Source organism: Platichthys flesus, chromosome 3, assembly GCF_949316205.1.
Source record: "Platichthys flesus chromosome 3, fPlaFle2.1, whole genome shotgun sequence".
NCBI lineage: Eukaryota > Metazoa > Chordata > Actinopteri > Pleuronectiformes > Pleuronectidae > Platichthys > Platichthys flesus.
The window spans coordinates 15,120,337-15,140,994 of NC_084947.1; the positions used below are offsets into that span (position 1 = coordinate 15,120,337).

Here is a 20,658-nt window from a genome sequence, read left to right on the forward strand (position 1 = left end):
CCACAAGTAGCTATTACAATGGGCCAAAGGTGAATGGTGTGTGTGTGGGTGTGTGTGTGTGTGTGTGTGTGTGGGTGTGTGGGTGTGTGTGTGTGTGTGTGTGTGTGTGTGTGAGTGAGTGACTGGGAGAGACAGGGTAATTTAAAAAATGTTTTCCTACATTACATATTGCACAGTGAAAAACATCAGCACTGTCGTTGTGTACAAGCTGACAGATCAGCTACCTCTTATTTTTCATGATACAACAAGTCTGTGTCCAAAGAACAAAGAGCGACAAAAGTCAATCAATGTGTGTGTTCGAGAGTCTGCTGAGCGCACAATAACCATATTGTGTGCACTGTTGAGCAAGCTGCAAGCTGGCCCTGCATGCGCGACGCAGCAGGCTGACACTGCTCTCTCGTTCCTGTATTGTGCTGATTTCGTTGCATCTATGACTTTGTCAGGCAACACAACATATCTTTGAATGAGAACTTATCCAGAGCGCTCCAGGATTAATTAAGCTATGGGTCACCCGCATCATTCACATGGATAAGTCCAGGCACAATACCTAAAAACAAGCACACTCCTCTCCCTCATTACCGGCATCCAGAGCTCAGACACCGAGCCACACTTACTGAACGTTGGTCCGCAAGAAATTCCAAAAGGTCAGCGTTCACAAGCAGTCAAGGACAAAGGTCGCGATGCCTCTGTAGGAGTCTTAATTGCATGTGCAAATTCTCCACCCACAGTGAGCAGGGCTGCACATGACGATGCACTGCGATGTGGGAGACTCTTTGTTCTGCCAGAGCTTTTAGCTAAGAGTTTGCGAAAGCTCCTGTTTTCAGAGAGCTTTCTCGCCTGGACTTTACTTAATCTGTCCTGGACACTAAGAGGGAGAGAGAGGCCGAGGGGTTTGAGAACGCGGTGATTTCACACAGGCAGACAAAATATGAAACGGTCAAAAAGAATAAAATTTCAAAGATCTCCAAGTTTGACTTGCGGAAGAATGCACATTTTTTAAAATGCTAAAGACGGAAGAAGGTAAAATAAAGTTTAGGGGGATCAAGTTAATATTTTTCTTTTTTATAAAGTTTTATTCCATTTAATACTCACGCCTCGGATAGTTTAATCTAAAGATTGACTTCATGTTTGAAACTAAAATGAAATGTTCCATAATTTCTTTGATTCGGTGAACACATCTTACCTTATTAAATGTTCTCGTTGCTGAAATGAACTGAATGGATTATCTTTGACAGGAAGATCTGCAAATCTTCACAGTTCTGCATGTTGCATCTTTTTGAAGCTGAGCTTATTTTACACTGCTGTCTACAGTAGCAGAGGGTGATGTTACAACCGGTGGTAAACCACTGAATGAGGATGTGTGTAGTGAATGACTGGATATAGCTCCGCGAACAAAAGATGTCGGTTCAAGTTCACATTACAAGCGTTTATCATGCTGCAGTGTCCTGAAGCAAGACAATAATTCTCTCACCCAAAGTTCTCCCTCCTGTTTATGACAATATACTGTACATAAAGATGGACGGCATGACGCGGCCTGAAAGGGAAGCCAAAGCGTTTCCGTATACTGCGTTTCTGCAGTATAGGTCATAAACCCTGCCTCCTCCATGTTAGTGGACTGGTTAAGGGCCTTATTATTCAGCCAAAATACACATCAAAGATGGTTTCAGTAATTTAAGGTAGTTCTAATCACAATGATGTATGTTTAAGTGCTCATTACTTTCAAGTTTGTTTGTTCTTCATTAGTTATTTGATATTATAAAATGGGGTGAAATGTTGTGATTGACAGCTGAGACTGACTTCTGATTGGTCGATCACATGCATCAATCCAAAAGTGCTCCATCCCCCCCATCGCTGCTGCACAGACTCTCGCTTTAAGTGACGTCATAACCTGTAGAGGACAGCGTTCGTATCTGGGATATTTTAGCTTCATTGCTGGATAGTGGGAGGAAGTGTCTTTAGAAACAGTCTATGTGCTGACCCATGGTGTGCAACATATCCAAGTAAGCCAGAGGGATGCCATTCACACTCTCTAGTTTTGTCTGCACTTGATTAGCTACACAGTTATGCTGTAGGAACATCAGCAGTTTTACTAGTAGTAGTAAATTTTTCCCCCCAAATAAAAGAGCAGAAAGACCCTCATCCCTTAACACATGTAGCTTTCTATGGAGCTCCACTGACTGATGAGAAAAACAGATCCCTCATGTCTGTGCTCCAGCCCACCTCCAGAGTCAGCCAGCTATGACCTCACCTCTGAGAGAGGGAGGGTCGGAGAGGAGATTTAGAGAAAGAGGCCATCATTAAGGGGAATGAGTGGCATGAAAAAGGGAGACAGAGGAGAGGAGTAGGGAAAACAATGATGTCACCATATGAAACATCAACGTTTTTGAAGTAATTAACCATGGGAAATGAAATCTGTGCATCATTACCACAGCGAGACACTCTGTGGAGCTTTACAACAAATAAACAGCCATTCATCTCAGAGTATACAAAGAGAAAGGCCTCCATACAGAGCATAAACATAGACATGCACACACACACACCGTGAGCGCACAGACACACACACACACAGTCACACACACACACACACACACACACACCATGAGCCTGAGCCAGCAACAATAAGGATGGTTTGTTTTGGACTACCAGAGCCCCTGTAATACCTCCAAACATGCTACACCCTACCATTCCATGATGAACATAACAGAAGCAGATGGTGCGCAGTGCTGGAGAAGGACTTGTTTTCTCTTATCCAAGCATTTGACTACACCAGTCTCAACTCTGAACCATCTCACTGTGGTTATACACAGCATTCGAAGAAAACAGACACATTGCTCTTGGTATTGTAATGCTAAACACAAAGCTAATTTTTTGGATCACGTAACTTGCACTAGTTTGGCCACAGGATCATGTGCTCATTGTGTTTACTCGCGGTGTTTGGGTGAGCAATTTATGAATTTGTACCTGCTTAAAGCCTGCAGTGCCGTCGGTTCCACAAGAGCATCCAGAGGTGCACCCAGCTTGGGGATTTCCCCATCTTTTCCAGGAGCCTTTGAGTTTGACCGGTGGCCAGTTTGAGGACTTGTTAGCTCGGATCAGTGCCAGGATCTGTCTCTGGTGAGTTTCATTCAACTCGCCAAGTGCGAGTGACAACAGATTTGCGGATATTTATGTGTTTGCATTGACTTTGTATGTAATTGCATGATGAACTCAGTGAGCCATAACTTCTAAAAGATGAGAGGGCTCATTTATCCTCTATGTTAGCTATGTATACGGAAAAGGATGGAGCCTCCTGTTGGTACTCTGCAGCATACAGATATTGGCTAAAAAGAACAGTAACACCATACATCATGGGGGGCAGTGTTGCCAAATATACAAGACAATCAAAGAAAACAAGGCCAACATTAAGGATGCATGGACGTATATGGACAAATGAACAAATCTTTTGTCGGACATAAAGGAAAGATAATTTAGCCTAATTGAGATTTACATATATTCTATTTTTTGTTTTGATGCTCTCAGGGAATACATTTTATTGTACTTGGCATTCTGCATAAATGAACCTATGGGAATACATTTTGGGCCTAACAACTAACTACCGTTTCTTATATTCCTTGGTGACTTCACCATCAAACTCTCTCCCTACATTTTGTGGATATCTCCAAAATCTTTATCACTCAAAATTCATTACTCTGAACCCAGCACATTTCTTTCCCCTCCTGCTTTACAATCCTGTAGCACACAAAGCCCCTGTCACAAGCTGAAGCAATATCTCATCCTCATCTTTTCTTCCCTCGCCTCCACACTTCCTACCCCATGTCTCTCCGGCAGAAAGGTCTTGAGGGCTCGTAGGTCATTTATTCATTCCATCTTTGCCAGCGGGGGAGATATGGAAGATTTGTGGTTATGCACGCTGCTGTGCTATGATGAACTGCATCGTAAGAAGAAGATGTGAGAAAATGAATGGAGAGGCTGAGGGCTCTCACCTGGACTCACTAGATCTCAATCAGATCATTTTTCTCTTCTCCTTTCCACACACACTGCATTAATACAGCAGTCACACCAACTCCCATGTAAAGCATACAGCAAGGCCGGGGATTTTTACAGTGCAGTCTTTGAATCCTTATTTCATGCTTGAATTTGCTTTTCTGTATTTTCATTACATCTAAGCCCTGCAATTTTTTTTCTGATAACTTCATATAAAGCCCCTCACTCTTGGCTCAGAGCTTGACCTGGGTTCCCAATTCTATTTTTAGCCTCGTCTCCGTCTGTGTTGGAGTGGGGAGCTCGGAGACGTCCCCAAAGCACACAAAGCTCATTTCCTCTCGCCAAACATGGGCAAAAGAAGTCCAGCCAGACCCAGCTGCTGAAAAATACCCCCCTCTCGACCCCGCCCCCCCCCGTTCAGCATTTTGCTTATAAAATGTCCATGTGGCGACCCCAGTGGTACGCGCATTCCTCCGTCCGTCTGGACTGTGGAGACATGTGGAGGTACTGAGGGTTAATGGCTAGGGTTAAAGAAGTGAGAGTAGAGCGAGGAAGTGTTGGAATGAGAGACAGATAGAGCATAAAGCCAAAGAAGAGAAAAAGAGAGAGAATTTGTCTGGCTTGTAGAGGCCTAGCGGGAGGTACAGGGTGCTCTAAGGTGATGCACTGATGAAAACAACATGACTGAGAACTGCTGTAAGGTTAAACCACAGGCATGTTCTCACTGTAATGTGGGGAAAGTTGTTGCTAGGAAGCATAAACACTTTGAAGAAAGAAAAGTTTACTTGGGGTTTATATTATTCTGGACAAAAGAAAACCTACAGAATCTGGCCATAAAACTGCGCCATGAAGACTTGACAATTTCGATCACGAGTCCCAGCAACTTAAACTGGAATCATCAAATCAAAGTTATTTTCTTTTTGCTCCTCGTGAAGTGATGAATCATGTCAAAATTATGTTGACTGCTGCTAAGAGATGGTGTTTATTTGAACACATGTCTGGGCTTATTAACTATCCCATGCACTTGGAGATAAAGAGCCAGAAAGAGTTAGACAAGACAGTGAGGGAGATGAGGGATATGACAGTTCCTTTAGAGGACAACTTCCCGTTGCATCCGTCATATTGGTTATCATTTGAATGGAAACATTACATTTACAGCTGAATGCATTGCTCATTGTAAAACAATGCGTATGAGCAGATAAGATCACTAGGCATGATTTTGTTAAGCTGTGGGTCAAATTGAACATTTGTGCCAAATTTGAAAGGATTCTCTCAAGGCATTCTTGAGATAGCACATTCACAAGGGGAAAGAAGAGTTCTGTGAAGTCACAGTGACTTTGACCCAAACATGATTTGAATATAATTTGGTGGTCAAAGGGAAAAGTGAATGTTTGCGTCAAATTTGAATAAATTCCCTCAAGAAGTTTCTCAGCTGTTGCCAAAAAGGTGTTTTGTAAGGTGTTATTGGGAGACAACCCAAACACAAAATAACTTCAGCCACTGACTGATGCGCAGAAAAACAAAAACAAATAAATTCAAAGTCCAGTGCACGGTGTCTGTTTGTATTCTAAGTGTATTTTTGTGCCAGATGTAAAGTTAGCTCTGGGAAAGGCCAAATATAAACTACTGGCAGTCTGCATTTGTGTTATTAAGGGATGGTAGTGCCTAAAGCAGAAACCTTGATCCAATAACCAAACTGTGCCAAGTCCCAATCAACAGCATTAACTGGGGCCAACCAGACTGCTACTGGACACACGCACACCCTCACAGGGCTTGGTTCGGTTGACCTTTCACATTCATAAGTTATCACTATTACGGCAGATGACTAAGACTAAACAGTCTTGATTTTCCTCTACACTTATATGACTTAAGACAAACTTGATCTTCAACTAATGACTAATACAGACATCTTACTACCGTGGCAACGCACATAATCTGTGTTGAAAACTTGAACTACAGCTCAGACCAACACGAAGCTGAGGAGTATGACATGAACCAGTAATATTACCTTTGAATTCTGGTTTGTCGTTAAGGCTATTTATTTCTACTACATGGCATAGCTGTATCAGTAGTAAAATACCATCCAGTAAACTCTCAGGGCCCCACTGACTCCACAGCAGAAGTAATGCAAAAAACACTGCTAGATTTAGTTGCCTCAAATACTTGTGAAAGGTTTGAAAATCTGCAGGATGTTGAAACATAGTGGAAATGTGATCACATGTTAGTCCAATGTCACAACCTTCTATTTATTTTCTCAGGTGCTGTGTCCTATCTTCTGTTGTCTTTGGCTATTCATGTAAAAATGAGTGGAACGCCAATAAAGGTCTGTTACCTTATCAACACATTGACTGGGACAAGTAAAAGTAAACTGTGCTTAGTCAGAATAGAAATAAACATTTGCTTTTATAGTAGAAGAATGGGGATCCAGAGGATAAATCATGTTTAACTCTAACAGCAGTTGACCCATAGGAGTACTTGTCCCAATCCACCCTCTGACTAACACTGACTGATCAGTATATTATTCGACTGGGTGGAGGACACATCAGACTCCTCTGGAGACCAGTACAGACCGCTGAAGCTATTTGGGTTGAAGAGAATGGTTCATAGTGGGAGAAATGACAGAGAGTAATATTATAAGAGGGAGCCTAACGTGTAGCTAAATGAAATGTAAGAAAAACTGATTTTTTAAAATGAAACAAACCGAGCAGGAACACACAGTCAGTGGGGGGGTGAGCTGGTGAGGGGCAGAGGGAGAGACCGGATGGAATGTTGAAAGGAGGAGGCGAGGGAGGGAAAATGCCTTTTCTCAGCAAAACACAGAGCCAGAGAAGTTTAGAATATGAGAAACTAAACAAATAAGTAATTAAATCGCTGCCAAGGCCCAGTGAGAGAAAACAGCCTTCTCTGTGCTCAGGCCGATGGAAAAGAGCGGGGGACGGACAAAGAGAGGCAACAAGTGTGCTGCTGCTTTATAGCTGATCACGTCAAAACGTCCTGAAGCAGCCCACCTACAACAAACACGGACAAAACACATCATTAAGCGTTTAGACGTGGGGGCTGACACAGCAGTGAACACCGCGTTGTCAGGTGATTAAATGTCAGGCAGGGGATGTAGACAACATGGACAACAGTTGGTCTCGTGTTACAGCCAGGAGTTAATCCACAGATAACATGAGCCGGCGTATAAGTAGAGCTGTACATGGATTAAAGCTAATATATTTCTGTTTGGATAATATAACCTTACCTATCAGTAAAGACAAGCGGGTGTCATTGAGGTGAGAATTTATTTGGGTATTGTGACAGGGCACATTTTTAAACCTGGGACACTCTTGACAGTCTTAAGCTGGGCTCAGACAACTAGATTTGAATTAAAAGATGCATCAACACTGTTACGGAGAAGCCTGGCTAGAAGCGCTGCCGACTCTGTGAATACATGCTCGTCTGGACGGTCAGAAACAAAGACACATGGCACTCACAACAGCTTGCTGATTGGGTGTTTACCAGTGCAGAAAGTATTATTCATAATTAATGACAAGCATTGTTGGCACTGTTGTTTTTGCGAAACAGCTGTTGTGCAGTAAAGTTCTGTATTTTATAACGATACAACTACTTACATGCCGAGGAGGCAAACTATTATTCGAGCAATCCCCATTTACACCGACATGCTCATGGCCAGTGTATGAGTTATACGTATTTTCAAGCAGGTTAGTATGGTCGAGGAGCAAAGCACATACAGAGCCAAGACACAAATTATGGAAATCATAGCAATATGGATGTAGCCTTATAAATGAGAGACTGGATGAGACAATTATCAGAGAGACGCAATAAACAAGTATCTGTTCTCAGGTTAGATCATAACTCTCAGTTATAATATCAATGAACAGTAGCACGCTAGATGAAGTTGGCCTCATATACACATACATATACATATAGAGAGAGTATAGTATTGTAGTTTACACAGTATTTATATACTGCAGCACGCTCAGCTGCTCCGGTCTCATTGGCTGGTGTGGTTCTTCTCGGAGAATACTGATGTAATCATCCTGAATCAATATATCAATATGAATGGCTTCGCAAACCCTCCCACTACCAGACAGTCGGGTCTTGTCAGTACCAACCAAGGCTCCAGATTTCTCCTCAGATTCTCTGGGGCACAGAATCAGGGTTAAATCGGCCTGAAATTCCTGTAGGCTGAGCCCAGCTTTACTGTTTTAAAGAGATTCACAGTAACGTGGTCTCATTCCTCTTGAAGCTTTGTGACATTATTCAGTGGGAGGAAGCAGTCTAGACTGTGTGTGTGTGTGTGTGTGTGTGCGTGTGTGTTTGTTACATGCTGGATGTCAAAGCTGATAACCGTGAGGACCTAAGGTAGATTTGCACTTCAAGGTACAACTCCGTCAATACACTGTGAAATCCATCTAAATCCACATTGTGCATTTACTTTTAAATATTGAGACCTAACCAATGATAAAAGATTGTGTTTTATGACTGAATGCGTTAAAACCTGAAATTGTGTGGAAGTGTCACATGGTTTAGATCTCACACTGGTGAGGAAAGGGGCTAAAGGGCTTAGTGCAAAAACAGGCGTGATGGAAGCAAAGTTTAATAGAAGAAGGGGGCGTTTTGTGTGTTGGGGGGGGGGGGGGGGGGGGCATATGGAGACGAAGGGATATATTCAAGCCGCTGAAAGATAAGAGTTCACACTAAGCAAAACGATGAAAAGCACCAGGGGATGTAGATACAAAATGGGCAAGCTCAGAGGGACAGATCTAACAAAGACACACAATGGGAAACAGCAGAGAGTGTATAGGAGGTTTCCAAGGGGGCAGAATAGTATGTGGTTATTGGGGGCAAGTGTCCTGGTGGAGGTATTACAGGGGAGCTGTCGTGTCTCTATGGGGTAAATTGTTATGACAGGGAGGTTTATGGATTGTTCAGAGGAGAGGAGAGGAATGAGGGATGATAAACCTCCTAAAATCGCTGTCCACTGGGATAACTCTGGCATTTCCTGCATATGCTGTCCCACACTGCTACGCACACACACACACGCACATGCAGAAACTTCCTCCCTTATTATGTGATCCCTCTAAACACAAGATGGCATCTTATCTTCAACTATTTCCTTCAGTTAAACAAAACAAAGTCTCAAGTATCACATATCCACTTACACCCCATTTGGCCCATCTTCCCTTGACGCTCTGATCCTTTTCTCATTCCTCTTCACCCCCCCACCTGTCCCCCAATCTTTCCCTTTCTCCATCGCACCACGTTGCCCAGCTTCAATCATTTTCTTATTCTGCTCTCCAATGTTTCCTCTTTCCTCTCACGCGTTGTCCTTATCCCTCCATATTTCTTACCAAGTGTCCTCATCCCCATTCATTTGCAACCCTTTCCCAGCCTCATCAGTGCTTCTCCACGTCCCATTCAGTTGCTCTTAACAAACAACCTAGCTTTCCCAGGGCCGCCAGGACAACGGAGGCCCCCCCCGCCCCCCCGACTCTCCTCAACCACCCACAACCCCAATACTGCCACCTGTAAGTGAGCAAACAGGACAGAGAGAAAGGGAAGTGGGGGTTCCAGCCCAATACCAAGTGTGACTTTGCAGTGAGATGGTAATAGTTAACCTTAAAAATGTCATGATTTTGTGTGGTGATGCGCTTGTTAGCCATGGTGAAGTGGGAACAACCGCTTAAGCAACTTGGCAAACACAGCTGATGACACCTCATAGAGACAGGAAAGCTGTGGGAATGAGAAAGGGGGGCATCCTTATTGAATTGTCTCAGTGTTGTGTTTATGTGTGTGTGTGTGTGTATTTGAATGTGTCAATGGAAGTTTTGTATGTACTAAGGTCTCAGAGCATATGTCTGTTAGTCTCTTAACTGTAATTAAAGGCAAAGAGAGCTGATATGGGGCTGGTACTCTGCTCGGCACGCTCAACTTAATAAATGGGTCACAACACAACGAGATGTCAGATTCACAACATTCATTCATGTTCAGCAGACCTGATCTACGGGCTCTCATTGAGTTCTTTAAACAAGCTGAAGCAAAGCACTTCATCTCTCCAATAACAAGTTTGACCGCAATCTAAGTCTAAAGGAGAAGTATGAAGCTCAAAGTCAGTCTCATCATTTGGATTTGGGTTATGACTTGAAAAGCTTTACATGCTCCAATGTTCATAAAACACATCACTGTCCTCAGACACTCAATTGCTGCTGCATCTCTTTTAAACCTCATTTCAAAAGGCCCAGTATGCTCTGATTGGCCAGCTACTCTGTTGTCATAGGTCAATGACTTCCAGCATGCGCAGGAAATATCGGCCTCTGCTATCGCTGTAAGTAACATTGTTGGAGAGCCTTCCTGAATAGCTCCTAGCCAAACATTATACAAATTCTGGAAGTATTGGCCAGATTGTTGACAAGTTGTTTCAGGTTCATCTGGGAGGAGCTCTTCATTTACAGAAAACCTATTAATACACTAGAGGGAAAGGGGAAAACTGAAAAGCATAATGTGTCTCTTCATTCTTTAGCAATGAGGCAACTGTGGGTGCAAACTTGTGGAGGCAACACCAGAGAACTCTGCCTTGCCATCTGCTGCAGGACTTCCACACATGGCAGCAATGTTAAGACAGGAAGGCCACTCTTACATCTGTAATACTACAATACGAGTTTCAGTGGACTGCTCAGAGGTGCTTTAAAAGAGCCAATATTTGAAAAAAAAAAACTAAAATACAGATGTTTTAGACAGCTTTCTGACACACCCTTGGAAACACCACTCTGCTACACTCAGGCCCATTTGTTAGATTAAACAAACAATATCCCTCCATTCTGCTTCCACTTTTCATCATCACATTTCATACAGATATGGCCGAAGAGGGTCTCAGCCTTCATGTTGGGCTGCAAAGCACAACAAGAATGCATTTGTTTCGTCTTTAGGCATTGAAAATATAAACGTTTTCCAGTTTTGATAGAGAGGACGACAGACAAAATACTAACTACATCAAACAGACGCTGCACCTGCTGGATAAAATGTCTCAACTGTTTTTTGTTGATAATGTTTAAGTCATTTTGTGTCCAATAGAAAACTGACACCAAGACGTGTAACAGCCCTATGGTGCCACCAAGTCATGAAACATTAATTACCAACCTTCTACAGGGCAATTACCAGTCACACTTCAACACGGTGTCAATTTGTGGCCTTGCACCCAACAGTTTCCATGCTAAGGAACCAAATCACGAGAGGCACACACACACACATAATAGCATACACACATAAAGTGCAACCTTCTCTTTTTCAGACCCACAATTATAGTACAGGTTTGTCTTGAATCTAAATAGTGTTTAAGAGTAGTAAACAGTTGTTCAATTACTGCTTGAATCATTCTCTGAGTTCACGAAAACAGAGAGGCTTATAACAGCCATTATTGTCATTATCTCCCAACATGCCACCCACAGACTTGCCCACACAAGAAAACTCGGCTGAGGGTAGTTTTGCAGGAGGCACCAACCCACATGCTGCTGTGGTCAGGTTGGTGTTGTGCAAAAGCTCTAGAAAAAAACAACTTTATATAACCAGAATGCAGTTTGGCTGTGTCATTGGATGGGGCAACTGCTTGCTTAACATTCGTCTTGATGCCACACCAGGAGAACTTCTATGGCCCAAATACTACTCTACCGAAAGCAGTGCATATTTTCTGTCGTACACTAACACAGCAAGAGATTCTCCAGGTCAGACGAGTTCACAACATACAAATGGCTTTTCAGTCAGGTGAGGGGTGGCTTCTGGGTGCAGCATGCCGGAGGCAGGACGAATCATATCAATTCTACGGAAAGAACAGTGTTTTTGATTGCGGCACATCCACAGTGGGGTCGGCCCACAAAAGAAAAGTCATCAACACACCCACTCGCTTGCTGTAAAGTCAGCAGAATCTTCCAGTTGTATTCTCACATGGGCTCATTTGGACACTTGCCAGTCATTTTACTGGCAGCTGGCAGGGATTACAGAGGATTTCTGGAGAAACTGACTCAGACATTTGGGTTCTCACGTGGGGCACCTCTGGATAATTTCAGGACCATGTCAGGAGTTCAGTTTATAGAATTAGATTTAGGACAAGGTATGGATTAGGTTTACACTTCAGCATTTCATTGAGATTGTTCAGTTTAGTGTACATTTAGGTTTAGGCAATGTATTGTGTCCTCACAACTCTAGAAAGAGTTAATAATCTGTGTGTTTGGTCTGCTGACTTCCCATTTGCAGTATCTGGCTATTTATATCAGGGATCGATCAAACGTCCTGCTCTCGCTCCGCCTGATCACACCGCTGTATGTGGCCTTTGAAGCCTTATCCTGACCGGCCGGAGGAAGCGGACCAGACGCTTGTTTTCCTTCTGTGGAAGTCAGGAGTCAGGTGGTCAGTAGCCCTTACACCAAACTAGACGAGGATTACACAACAGCTTGTGTGTTGGCAACCGGCGTTAATGCGGTTGGGTCTCTTTTTTTGGACAGGTGAATCTCTCTGGATCTTTAAGGAACTGAACAAAAAGCAGAACTTGAGTTAGGAAGTTCAGGTCGGGGGAACTTCTTGATAAGAGCCTGATGATAATGGCTGTTTATGTTTGCTAACAAGATGACTGATTTACTGCACTTCCACATAATCTCCCTGTGGATTTAAGAAACACTGTACACCTACAGTAAACACAAGCAGTGGCACTCAGTGATGTGCATCCACACACACACACACACACGCTGGCAGTCCTGCATGTTACCGCCTCTCCCCCACACCTACAGGTTTATTCCATCCAGCAGGTAACTTTATACACAGGAGCTCTTTGGACTTCAGTTAATCATGCATGAGCCGGAGGAACTTTTGGCAAATAACAGCAACACAAACACCGCAGGCTCAAATAATAGCTGAAAGAAAAGGTTCTTCCATTTATCATCAACAATAGGTTGGAAAGGAGAGGGTTGTGTGTTGTTGTTATTTAAGATTTATCAAAATTTCAGGCATACCGCCAAACCACATGTATAATGAATAAAGCTATAAATAAAACGAAGCAGGTTAAATAACATGTTCAAATGAAGAAGAGGAAGAATTTGAGCACGATATACAAAGTTGTTACTGAAATAAAGTGGAGGCCTTAAAAATAGGTGTTTCTAGAGGTTACCGTTTGGTGACAGAACCCAGCTACACTTCTGCTAAAGGCTTTACAACGTGAGACAGTAAGCTCTTCTTAACTTCTCGTAAATACTTCATTTTCAAATCAATGAGGAACTGTTTCTACCTGATAAAGCAACACCCGGCATACTAAAAAAAACAATTCACCATTGTATGTGTCTGTCTATCGGTTCTATTACAATAGGATAGTAACCTTAAAGTCAACAAACAGGCTGATCTCCTGATATTCCCCCTCTAAACTGACTAAAATTAAGGCTTTATTATGCAATATTATTACTTTATCTTGTAATATTACAACTTTATTCTCCTAATATTATGAACTTATTGTCAGAAATCCGTTTTTCCCTTTTCAGTGGCCCTAATACGCCATATTATTTTGAACTAGACTTTAAACCCAGAATGAACAAGGACAAGATGGATCGCTCCCTTAGTACTTTATCTAAACAGAATCACACTTCTGAAACAATGAAATCTGATATTTACTCAATGCGTCACTGTCTGTACTGACCTAACACAAGCGCTGTGCACAGTATCAAAGTGTGGACTTCAAGAGGGACGTCTTTAAAGAAGGTGTGTTCAAAGTCACAGAGGCTCACAGATGTCTAAATGCAGTCCACACCCAATTGTGATGGAAAGAGGTCAAACTGTTCCACGGCTCAGCAGGACTTCCCTTGTGATATACTCAGCCAGACTTAAAACAATGCTGTAAACATTTTACTGAGCTGATTTCTTCAACCGCTCTTCTTTCCCAGTTCGGCTGAGCTGGTGCTGCTACAATCTATGAGATATTTGGCAGGGAGACACCTCTGGGACTATGTGCTGGTTTGGAAAAAATTATTCTCGTTTAAACTGTCTCACTGACTGAGCTGCGATTGTGTAAAATGTGCAGAACAAACCAATGACGGAGGCAGTTTGGAGAATTGTCAGGAACAAGGTGTTCTTTTACGTTTGCGTCCACAACTTAAACTCTCAGTCTACAGTAGCTGCGTTGTGCACGGCCACATAAGCAACGGTGTGTGTTTGAGTCGTTTATTTTTGGTTTAAACTGGACATGAATCATGATTTCCTGCTGCTAAGAATTAGAAGCATTTCCTGCTCCGAGAATTGGACAGTGTCCTTGGGAACATGCATTTTGACTGTTTCTCTTTCTTTCTGTTTGTCAGAGCACACACAAACACAAAACACATGCGGACGGAGCAGGGTTCCAGCCTACGAGCGAGATACACTCTGTAGTCCTCTCCTCAGTGGTCTGGGAGACTGAGGAGAGACCTCCACGGCTGCGAGCTGAGCAGAGGGGTCTGAATGAAGGACGCATTGCTCCTCTTTTCTTTAGAGTCGCACCCACAAAGGGTCTGCTTCCCATTCAGGACACAAGGTCATTAGATAATACACGCAGGGACCTCAAGGCCATGCAGTGGGGGGCGGGATCGTTCAACAAAACAAGCTCCAAAGCAAACTTCTCAACACTCGCCGACTCACTTGAGTGTTCTCTGCTAGACGCGCACACACATCCAGCCACAAATATATTCACATGCAAAGTCGACACGCATGGAAATAAAATCCCTTTAACGTACAAACACAGACACTTACACACACACACACTCGCACACATGGTGGGTGTCTGTCTCGCTGGTCTGGGAGTGGGAATCATGACATCATCATGTCCCCCCACACCCCTCCATTTCAACCCCAACAGAGTTATTTAGCCTTTTAAAGTGGGCTTAATGAATGCTGGGATCTGTGTGTGTGTATGTGAGTGTGTGTGTGGGTGAGAGACAGATTTGGGGTAGAGGGTTGGCAGAGGCACAATCCAGATCTGTTGTTCACCGACATGCTCTCCAATGAGGAACTGCTGGATCAGTGAAGTTATGGCGGTGTTGCCATGGGAAAAAAAAGCTCTGTAGTGATACTGAACATGGAAACTTTGAGACACATTTTTTCCAAACGCAAGAAAGAGTGGAACGTGTTCTGCCTGGAGAAGGGGGAACTTCTTTCCACCCCGAATCGTGAAGACGGCATATTTCAGCATGTCGAGGTTACCACATGGCGTTCTGACTCTCATTTCCTCAAGTCGGCATGGCGTCATGAGAAGAAAAGTGGGCAGGAAGAACCATGTGGTCGAGAGGGAGATGAAACAGAGATGGAGAGAATCAGTTATTTACTTCGTCATGATCACACGTGGGGGGGTGGTTGGGTCTTGTCATTACTTCTATGAACTATAGCTTCAACTTCAAAGTGAGTGGATATAGAGAGGGGGTCACAGTCTGTGTCTAGCTCTACTTTGGAATAACTAGTGACAACATGCGTCTGTAGCTGCAGATTACATTACCACACACACACACACACACACACACACACACACACACACACACACGCAGTATTAAAAAGAGGAGAATGGGAATGAGACGGGCAGACTAAGTTTGTTTGGAGAGGAAGGATTGGGCACCATAGTGACAGACAAGCCATACATAGGACAGAACAAGACATTTCAGGTGCTCAGGAACACGTTAAATAAAAGTTCTGCTTCCTTTCTGTTGGAGTCATCATGTCGGAACTTAGGGCGATAAAACAATATCAATAATTATTGCACTATAATGTTCATCTATCAGAAATAAAAGCTCAATATATATTGATATTATGCATTGTGTTAGCACATTGTGGTAAAACACATTGATCTGCCTCAGATCTGTTTATTGTTGTTGTTGTCGTTGTCTGCTCATTTCCAAAAAGTTTTAAACTACAACCTTCACTCAGGAGCAAAACTAAGTCTTTAAACTGAAAAGAAAACATAATTTATCATGATGATTAACAATATCGACTGATATAAACATTTAGATGTTGATATAATTTTTGGCCATATTGTTTATCTATGGTAAAACAATTGTGTTGATGCTCTAAATGCTGCTGTGTTCATGCAGACCCCTCTGTGTGGCTGCTCTTGTTGTTCATAAATTACCTTTATTCCCAACATCCCTGCTCAGCATTAGTTGATTGGTAGCCTATTATTGGTTAATGGCACCCGTGCAGGCAGTCTGTCACGTTAACGAGCCTCTCCCTGAAAGACAACCCCTGTCAGAGATCAGCACACCAGCAGAAACATGATCCCTGGCACAAAGAAGGACGCCTCGCAGCTCCTGAGGTGGGTGTGGGTGTATGTGGGGGTGTGTGTGTGTGTGTGGGGGGGGGGGGCCGCCGGCCAGGTGTTGCACCCTGAGCCACACCAGCCGCCTGGCGTGCGCACTCACATCAGCTCTCCGAGATTAGGAGAGGAGGGTCAACACATTCCTGTGCCACTAAACCAGTTTGCATGCATTTCTGTCACTGCCGGACTTGTGTAGAAAGGCGAGAGTGCGTGTTGGTCACCTCCCTACATCTCATTGGATTGATTAAAAAATTCAGCCTGGGTTTACGCAACAGAACCCGTGGCTGTGCGTAAACAGCTCAGGCTCATTCACTAGAAACAACACGGAGAACACGAACACGCCATGAACAGTTACTCAATCTACTCTATAGGGATGCAGAATCATAAATGCAATAGTTCAGATACTCTACAGGGACTGTGATGATGCAGGTTTGTTAAAAGGCACTACAGGCGTGTGCGTTACCAGTTGGTGGAGGAGCGGGGGTTCAGGATGTCCTCCTTGGCCGTGAGCAGCGACAGGCTGTAGGTATCAAGGTTGACCGTTTGCGTGCTCATCGTGACTAAAGTTTCCAGACCACTCCCGCAGCTTCTCTCTTCACGGGTCCCGATGTTGTTCGGGCTCAGACTATCTGCTGGAAGAAAGAAAAAAATACAGCCAGAGCCGGCAAAAGCGAGGGTCTATCACGGCCGAGAGGAAACCTGCAGCGAGCTGAGGGCAGGTTCATGCAGTGTGGGCTTTGTAGGTCCGAACCGGAGCGATCTGTGGTGCAGGCGCTGGCTGCGTGTCTTTACGCACAGCGTGGAGGAGACTGCGGCTGCTGCTGCACACTGCTCTTTGTGCAGCGGGGTAGAATAAGTTTTCAGCAAAAAGCCCCACCTCCCGTTGAGAGAGTGGAAAGCGTAATGACTTCACTAAGCTGCTGGGTGACTCGCAGGAAAAGTGCAATGCAGCCACTAAAGCAACACGTGCAGCAGAGGGTCGTAAAAATGAGTCTCAAGCATCCTCATTGTTCTGTTATTCACAGAAGCTCATTTCTGCCACTTAAAATAAAAATGTTATCATTGTGATGAGAAAATGTCTCATATAATGACGTAACTAAAATAAAGACTTACAAACTAGAATAATGACTTAACAACTCATACGTCATAGTCTCTAAAAAATAATGGTTTGGGCTATTTTGCTCAAAAGAAAATGACTTAGTATATAATGAACCAGGATCTACAAAGAAATATGAAAATCTCATAATTAATTACTCTGTCATAATTTCAACTTTTTATCACATGATGATATTGCTCACTTTCTCATAATTTTGCTTTACCTTTCTCAACTTTAATCCATGTTATCTTCAAATAGCCTAGTAACCCTTGAGGATCAATAGCCAGGATCAATCCAATAGAGTTAATTATTTTGTATAATACTATTTATATGTGTATTTGTAATTGTTCTTTTGAGGCAGAATGCAGAATATGAATTGCTGATGTGATATAAAGGGTCGATAGGATCCGGAGCTGTCAGTCTCTCCTTTGTCTCTATTTGTCTTTGAATTGGCCCCACTGACCCCTGGCAGACTCCAGAGAAGCCATTTACAGTTTGGGCAGCCAAAGAGGGGCCAATTTCATGGGAACTGAGTCCGAAGCAGGCTTCACAGAAAAGAGGAAGCAGGGGAGGCTGCTTCAGTGCTGAAGAACAGCTGGGGGTCTGTTCAATGGCTGTCCAACAGTGACACACACACTCAGACTGACCACACCAGCACGCTCACACACAAGAAACGGCCATGCATTGATGCACAGGCTGTGAACTCTGAACAAACTGCCCCCCAGACATGCACACACACTCATGCACTGGTATTTGTGAGTCAGTGGCACGGGGGTTTAAGATCTTGGATTATGGGAATGTTCCTGAGCTCTGTAATTTACTTAGCAGCCACTCTCAGATAATCCAGGACAGATGTAGACGATAAAAGTCACAGGTTTTTATTTTCACATGTGCCAGGGTTCAGGCTGGATTTGACGCTGCGCAAAATCTGATTTCAGATCATTGCTTCCAAATACCAGGCTCCTCGCTGCTAAAAGAAAATGAGGTGTGGAAACGGTTCAATGTAGCTGAGTAATCCTTTGGTGAAATCTGGATTGACACAGTCACCTGACACAATCACATGAGAACAACCCCTCACATTGAAGCCTAAAGAGTTGCCATCTTCATATCTGTATTCATCGCCTTTGGGTTCATTTCTTATTGTTAGGGTTGAAGCTTTTTTTTATGATAAAGCCTGATTAATTATTAATAATTAATTAAAGGCTTTGCTCTTGGTACAAAGCAGTTTCTTACATAATTTAACACTCTCAGGATTAAGAGAAGAGCAAGCTACTGTAACGAAAAAATATATCTAGTGTTTCAAAAATGTCTAATTACCTCCACTGCTTTGTGTTTGTTTGTTTGTCAGCAAGATTATGTAAAAACATTGGATTGGTTGTTCCACGAAACTTGGGAAAGGAACGTTTCACATTTTGGTTTGGAACCATTTTCAGGGAATAAGATATAAAAAAAGAATCTTGACACATTTTGTGAGCTGTTTTTTATGAGTGTGTGATATTTGGCCCAGCGAGATTGAACTGAAGGGAACTGTTGGGCCTGGGCGGAGGTATGTCCTCTACTGATTTGAAAGAAACAGAGAACCAGGCAAATCTCATGAATTCTGATTAACAGTCTCCGTTTGGATGCAGGCAGAGGTCATACACAGGAAGGTAGTCAGAGATGCAAAGGTTAAAAGGAATCCACATGAAAATAAATATAAAAATACAAACAATCAAAGTCAAATAAACTCAACAAGGAAGCAAAACCTACATAGCATATAGTCCTGCACACAAAACCAGGTGAGGGTCATGAGCTCCATTTGAAGGACGGAGACAATCTAGTGGGAGGTGTTGTGTGAGCAGGTGCATAAACTGGGTGACTGGTGAAAAGGTGCAGGTGAGTGACAAAATAAAAACAGGAAGTGAGATTTCAAAAATGTCCAATTAGCTCCTCCAAGGAGGTTATGTTTTCATCCCCTGTCTGTTTGTATGTTGGTTGGTTTGTAACTATTTCGCTTGGATGTCCATGGAAACTTGGCGGAAGGAAGTGCTTTATGAGTCAGGGAATCATTTTGGTGCAGATCCAGGAATCTTTGGTGCAGCCTGATTAAAAGTAAGGGGACAGTTGGGCCTCGGTGGAGGTATGAGCTCTAAGTACCATTCTAGTTGGTGGAAGAAACAGTCACACAGACTCTTCTTTCTTGGAAAGGTCATTTCTCCCTAAAATATCCACATGTGTTCAACACTGACTGTAAGCTGTGTGAGACATGTTGCATTATTTGTGAAAGAAGAGCATGAAGCACAGACTCTTGCGCTGTTCTGGCCCAGAGCTCGCATGCCACAGGGACAGGGGGCCATGACATCCTCATGCCGCTATTATTCTTACAACTTCCTGCTATTAGAGGCTCTCCTGCCCTCCCAGCCTCCCAGCCCCACTCGTTTTGGATGTGAACGGCCGAGCTGTTATGCTCCACTTCAGGGGACTTAGGCATTTCCTCTGCTGGGGTGCGGCGGCAGTTTGTTGAAGATGGGGTCTAAATGTGGGGATGATTGTATGTCCAGTGGGGATTTTGGACCTTTGTGTGTGTGTTTGTGTGTGTGTGTGTGTGTGTGTGTGTGTGTGCGTGTGTGTGTGTGTTGATGGGGATTTTCTCTTCATTTACTTCTCTAATTGTTCTGCTTCCTGCCTTCCTGCCGTAGACTAATCTAAGAGAGTGTGGGTGACAGAGTGTTGACTGGTCCGGTCACAGGCAACATCCTCTCGCAGAGAACTCTTTAATTCAGAGTCCATTCATCAACATGTCTCTTTTACTCCCTGGACTCATTGGGGTCCTTGTGACTGTTCCACCTTTTAGTGGCATTGTATTCAACATACAAAGCAAAACCCTCTGATTTCACAAAAATAAAGGTTTTCCTCGAAACAAAACACAGCCTTGTTGACGTGGATTTTGTGCAAATCTTGGTTTGTTCGGGGAATCAAGGCTTGCGTGTTGGTTTTATGTGCAGAGACCTTATGGGCTTTGTTAAAAGGTCAGTTTGAGTTCGAGGTTCAAACCTTGATCGTTATCCTCTGTCCTTACACTTCACTAATCACATGCTCCCGCTGCTCCTCTCCGAGAGGCCAGGACCTGCCGTGTATCATTATGTGTGGGTATGTGCTGTCATATTTCGCGTGTGTAAGAACAGTTGAAATCTCCTGCTCAAGTAGCCGTAAATATTGCCCTTCTGTGACGTTATCCCAGTGACTGGTGAATTTACTGTTTCACACTATGACCTGCTGGAATGTG

The 20,658-nt window shown here is 43.4% G+C and overlaps 1 protein-coding gene across 1 annotated transcript in view; it reads right to left on the reverse strand.

The window, feature by feature from the left end:
* si:dkey-40c11.2 (drebrin-like protein A) overlaps positions 1-17,145 on the reverse strand; it is a 31,549-nt gene extending 14,404 nt beyond the window's left edge. Inside the window, exon 1 of the mRNA XM_062382162.1 lies at positions 16,761-17,145. Coding sequence (XP_062238146.1) covers positions 16,761-16,852 — 92 coding nt within the window. The 5' untranslated portion in view covers positions 16,853-17,145. The remainder of the gene's footprint in view (positions 1-16,760) is intronic.
* Positions 17,146-20,658: the final 3,513 nt, after the last annotated feature.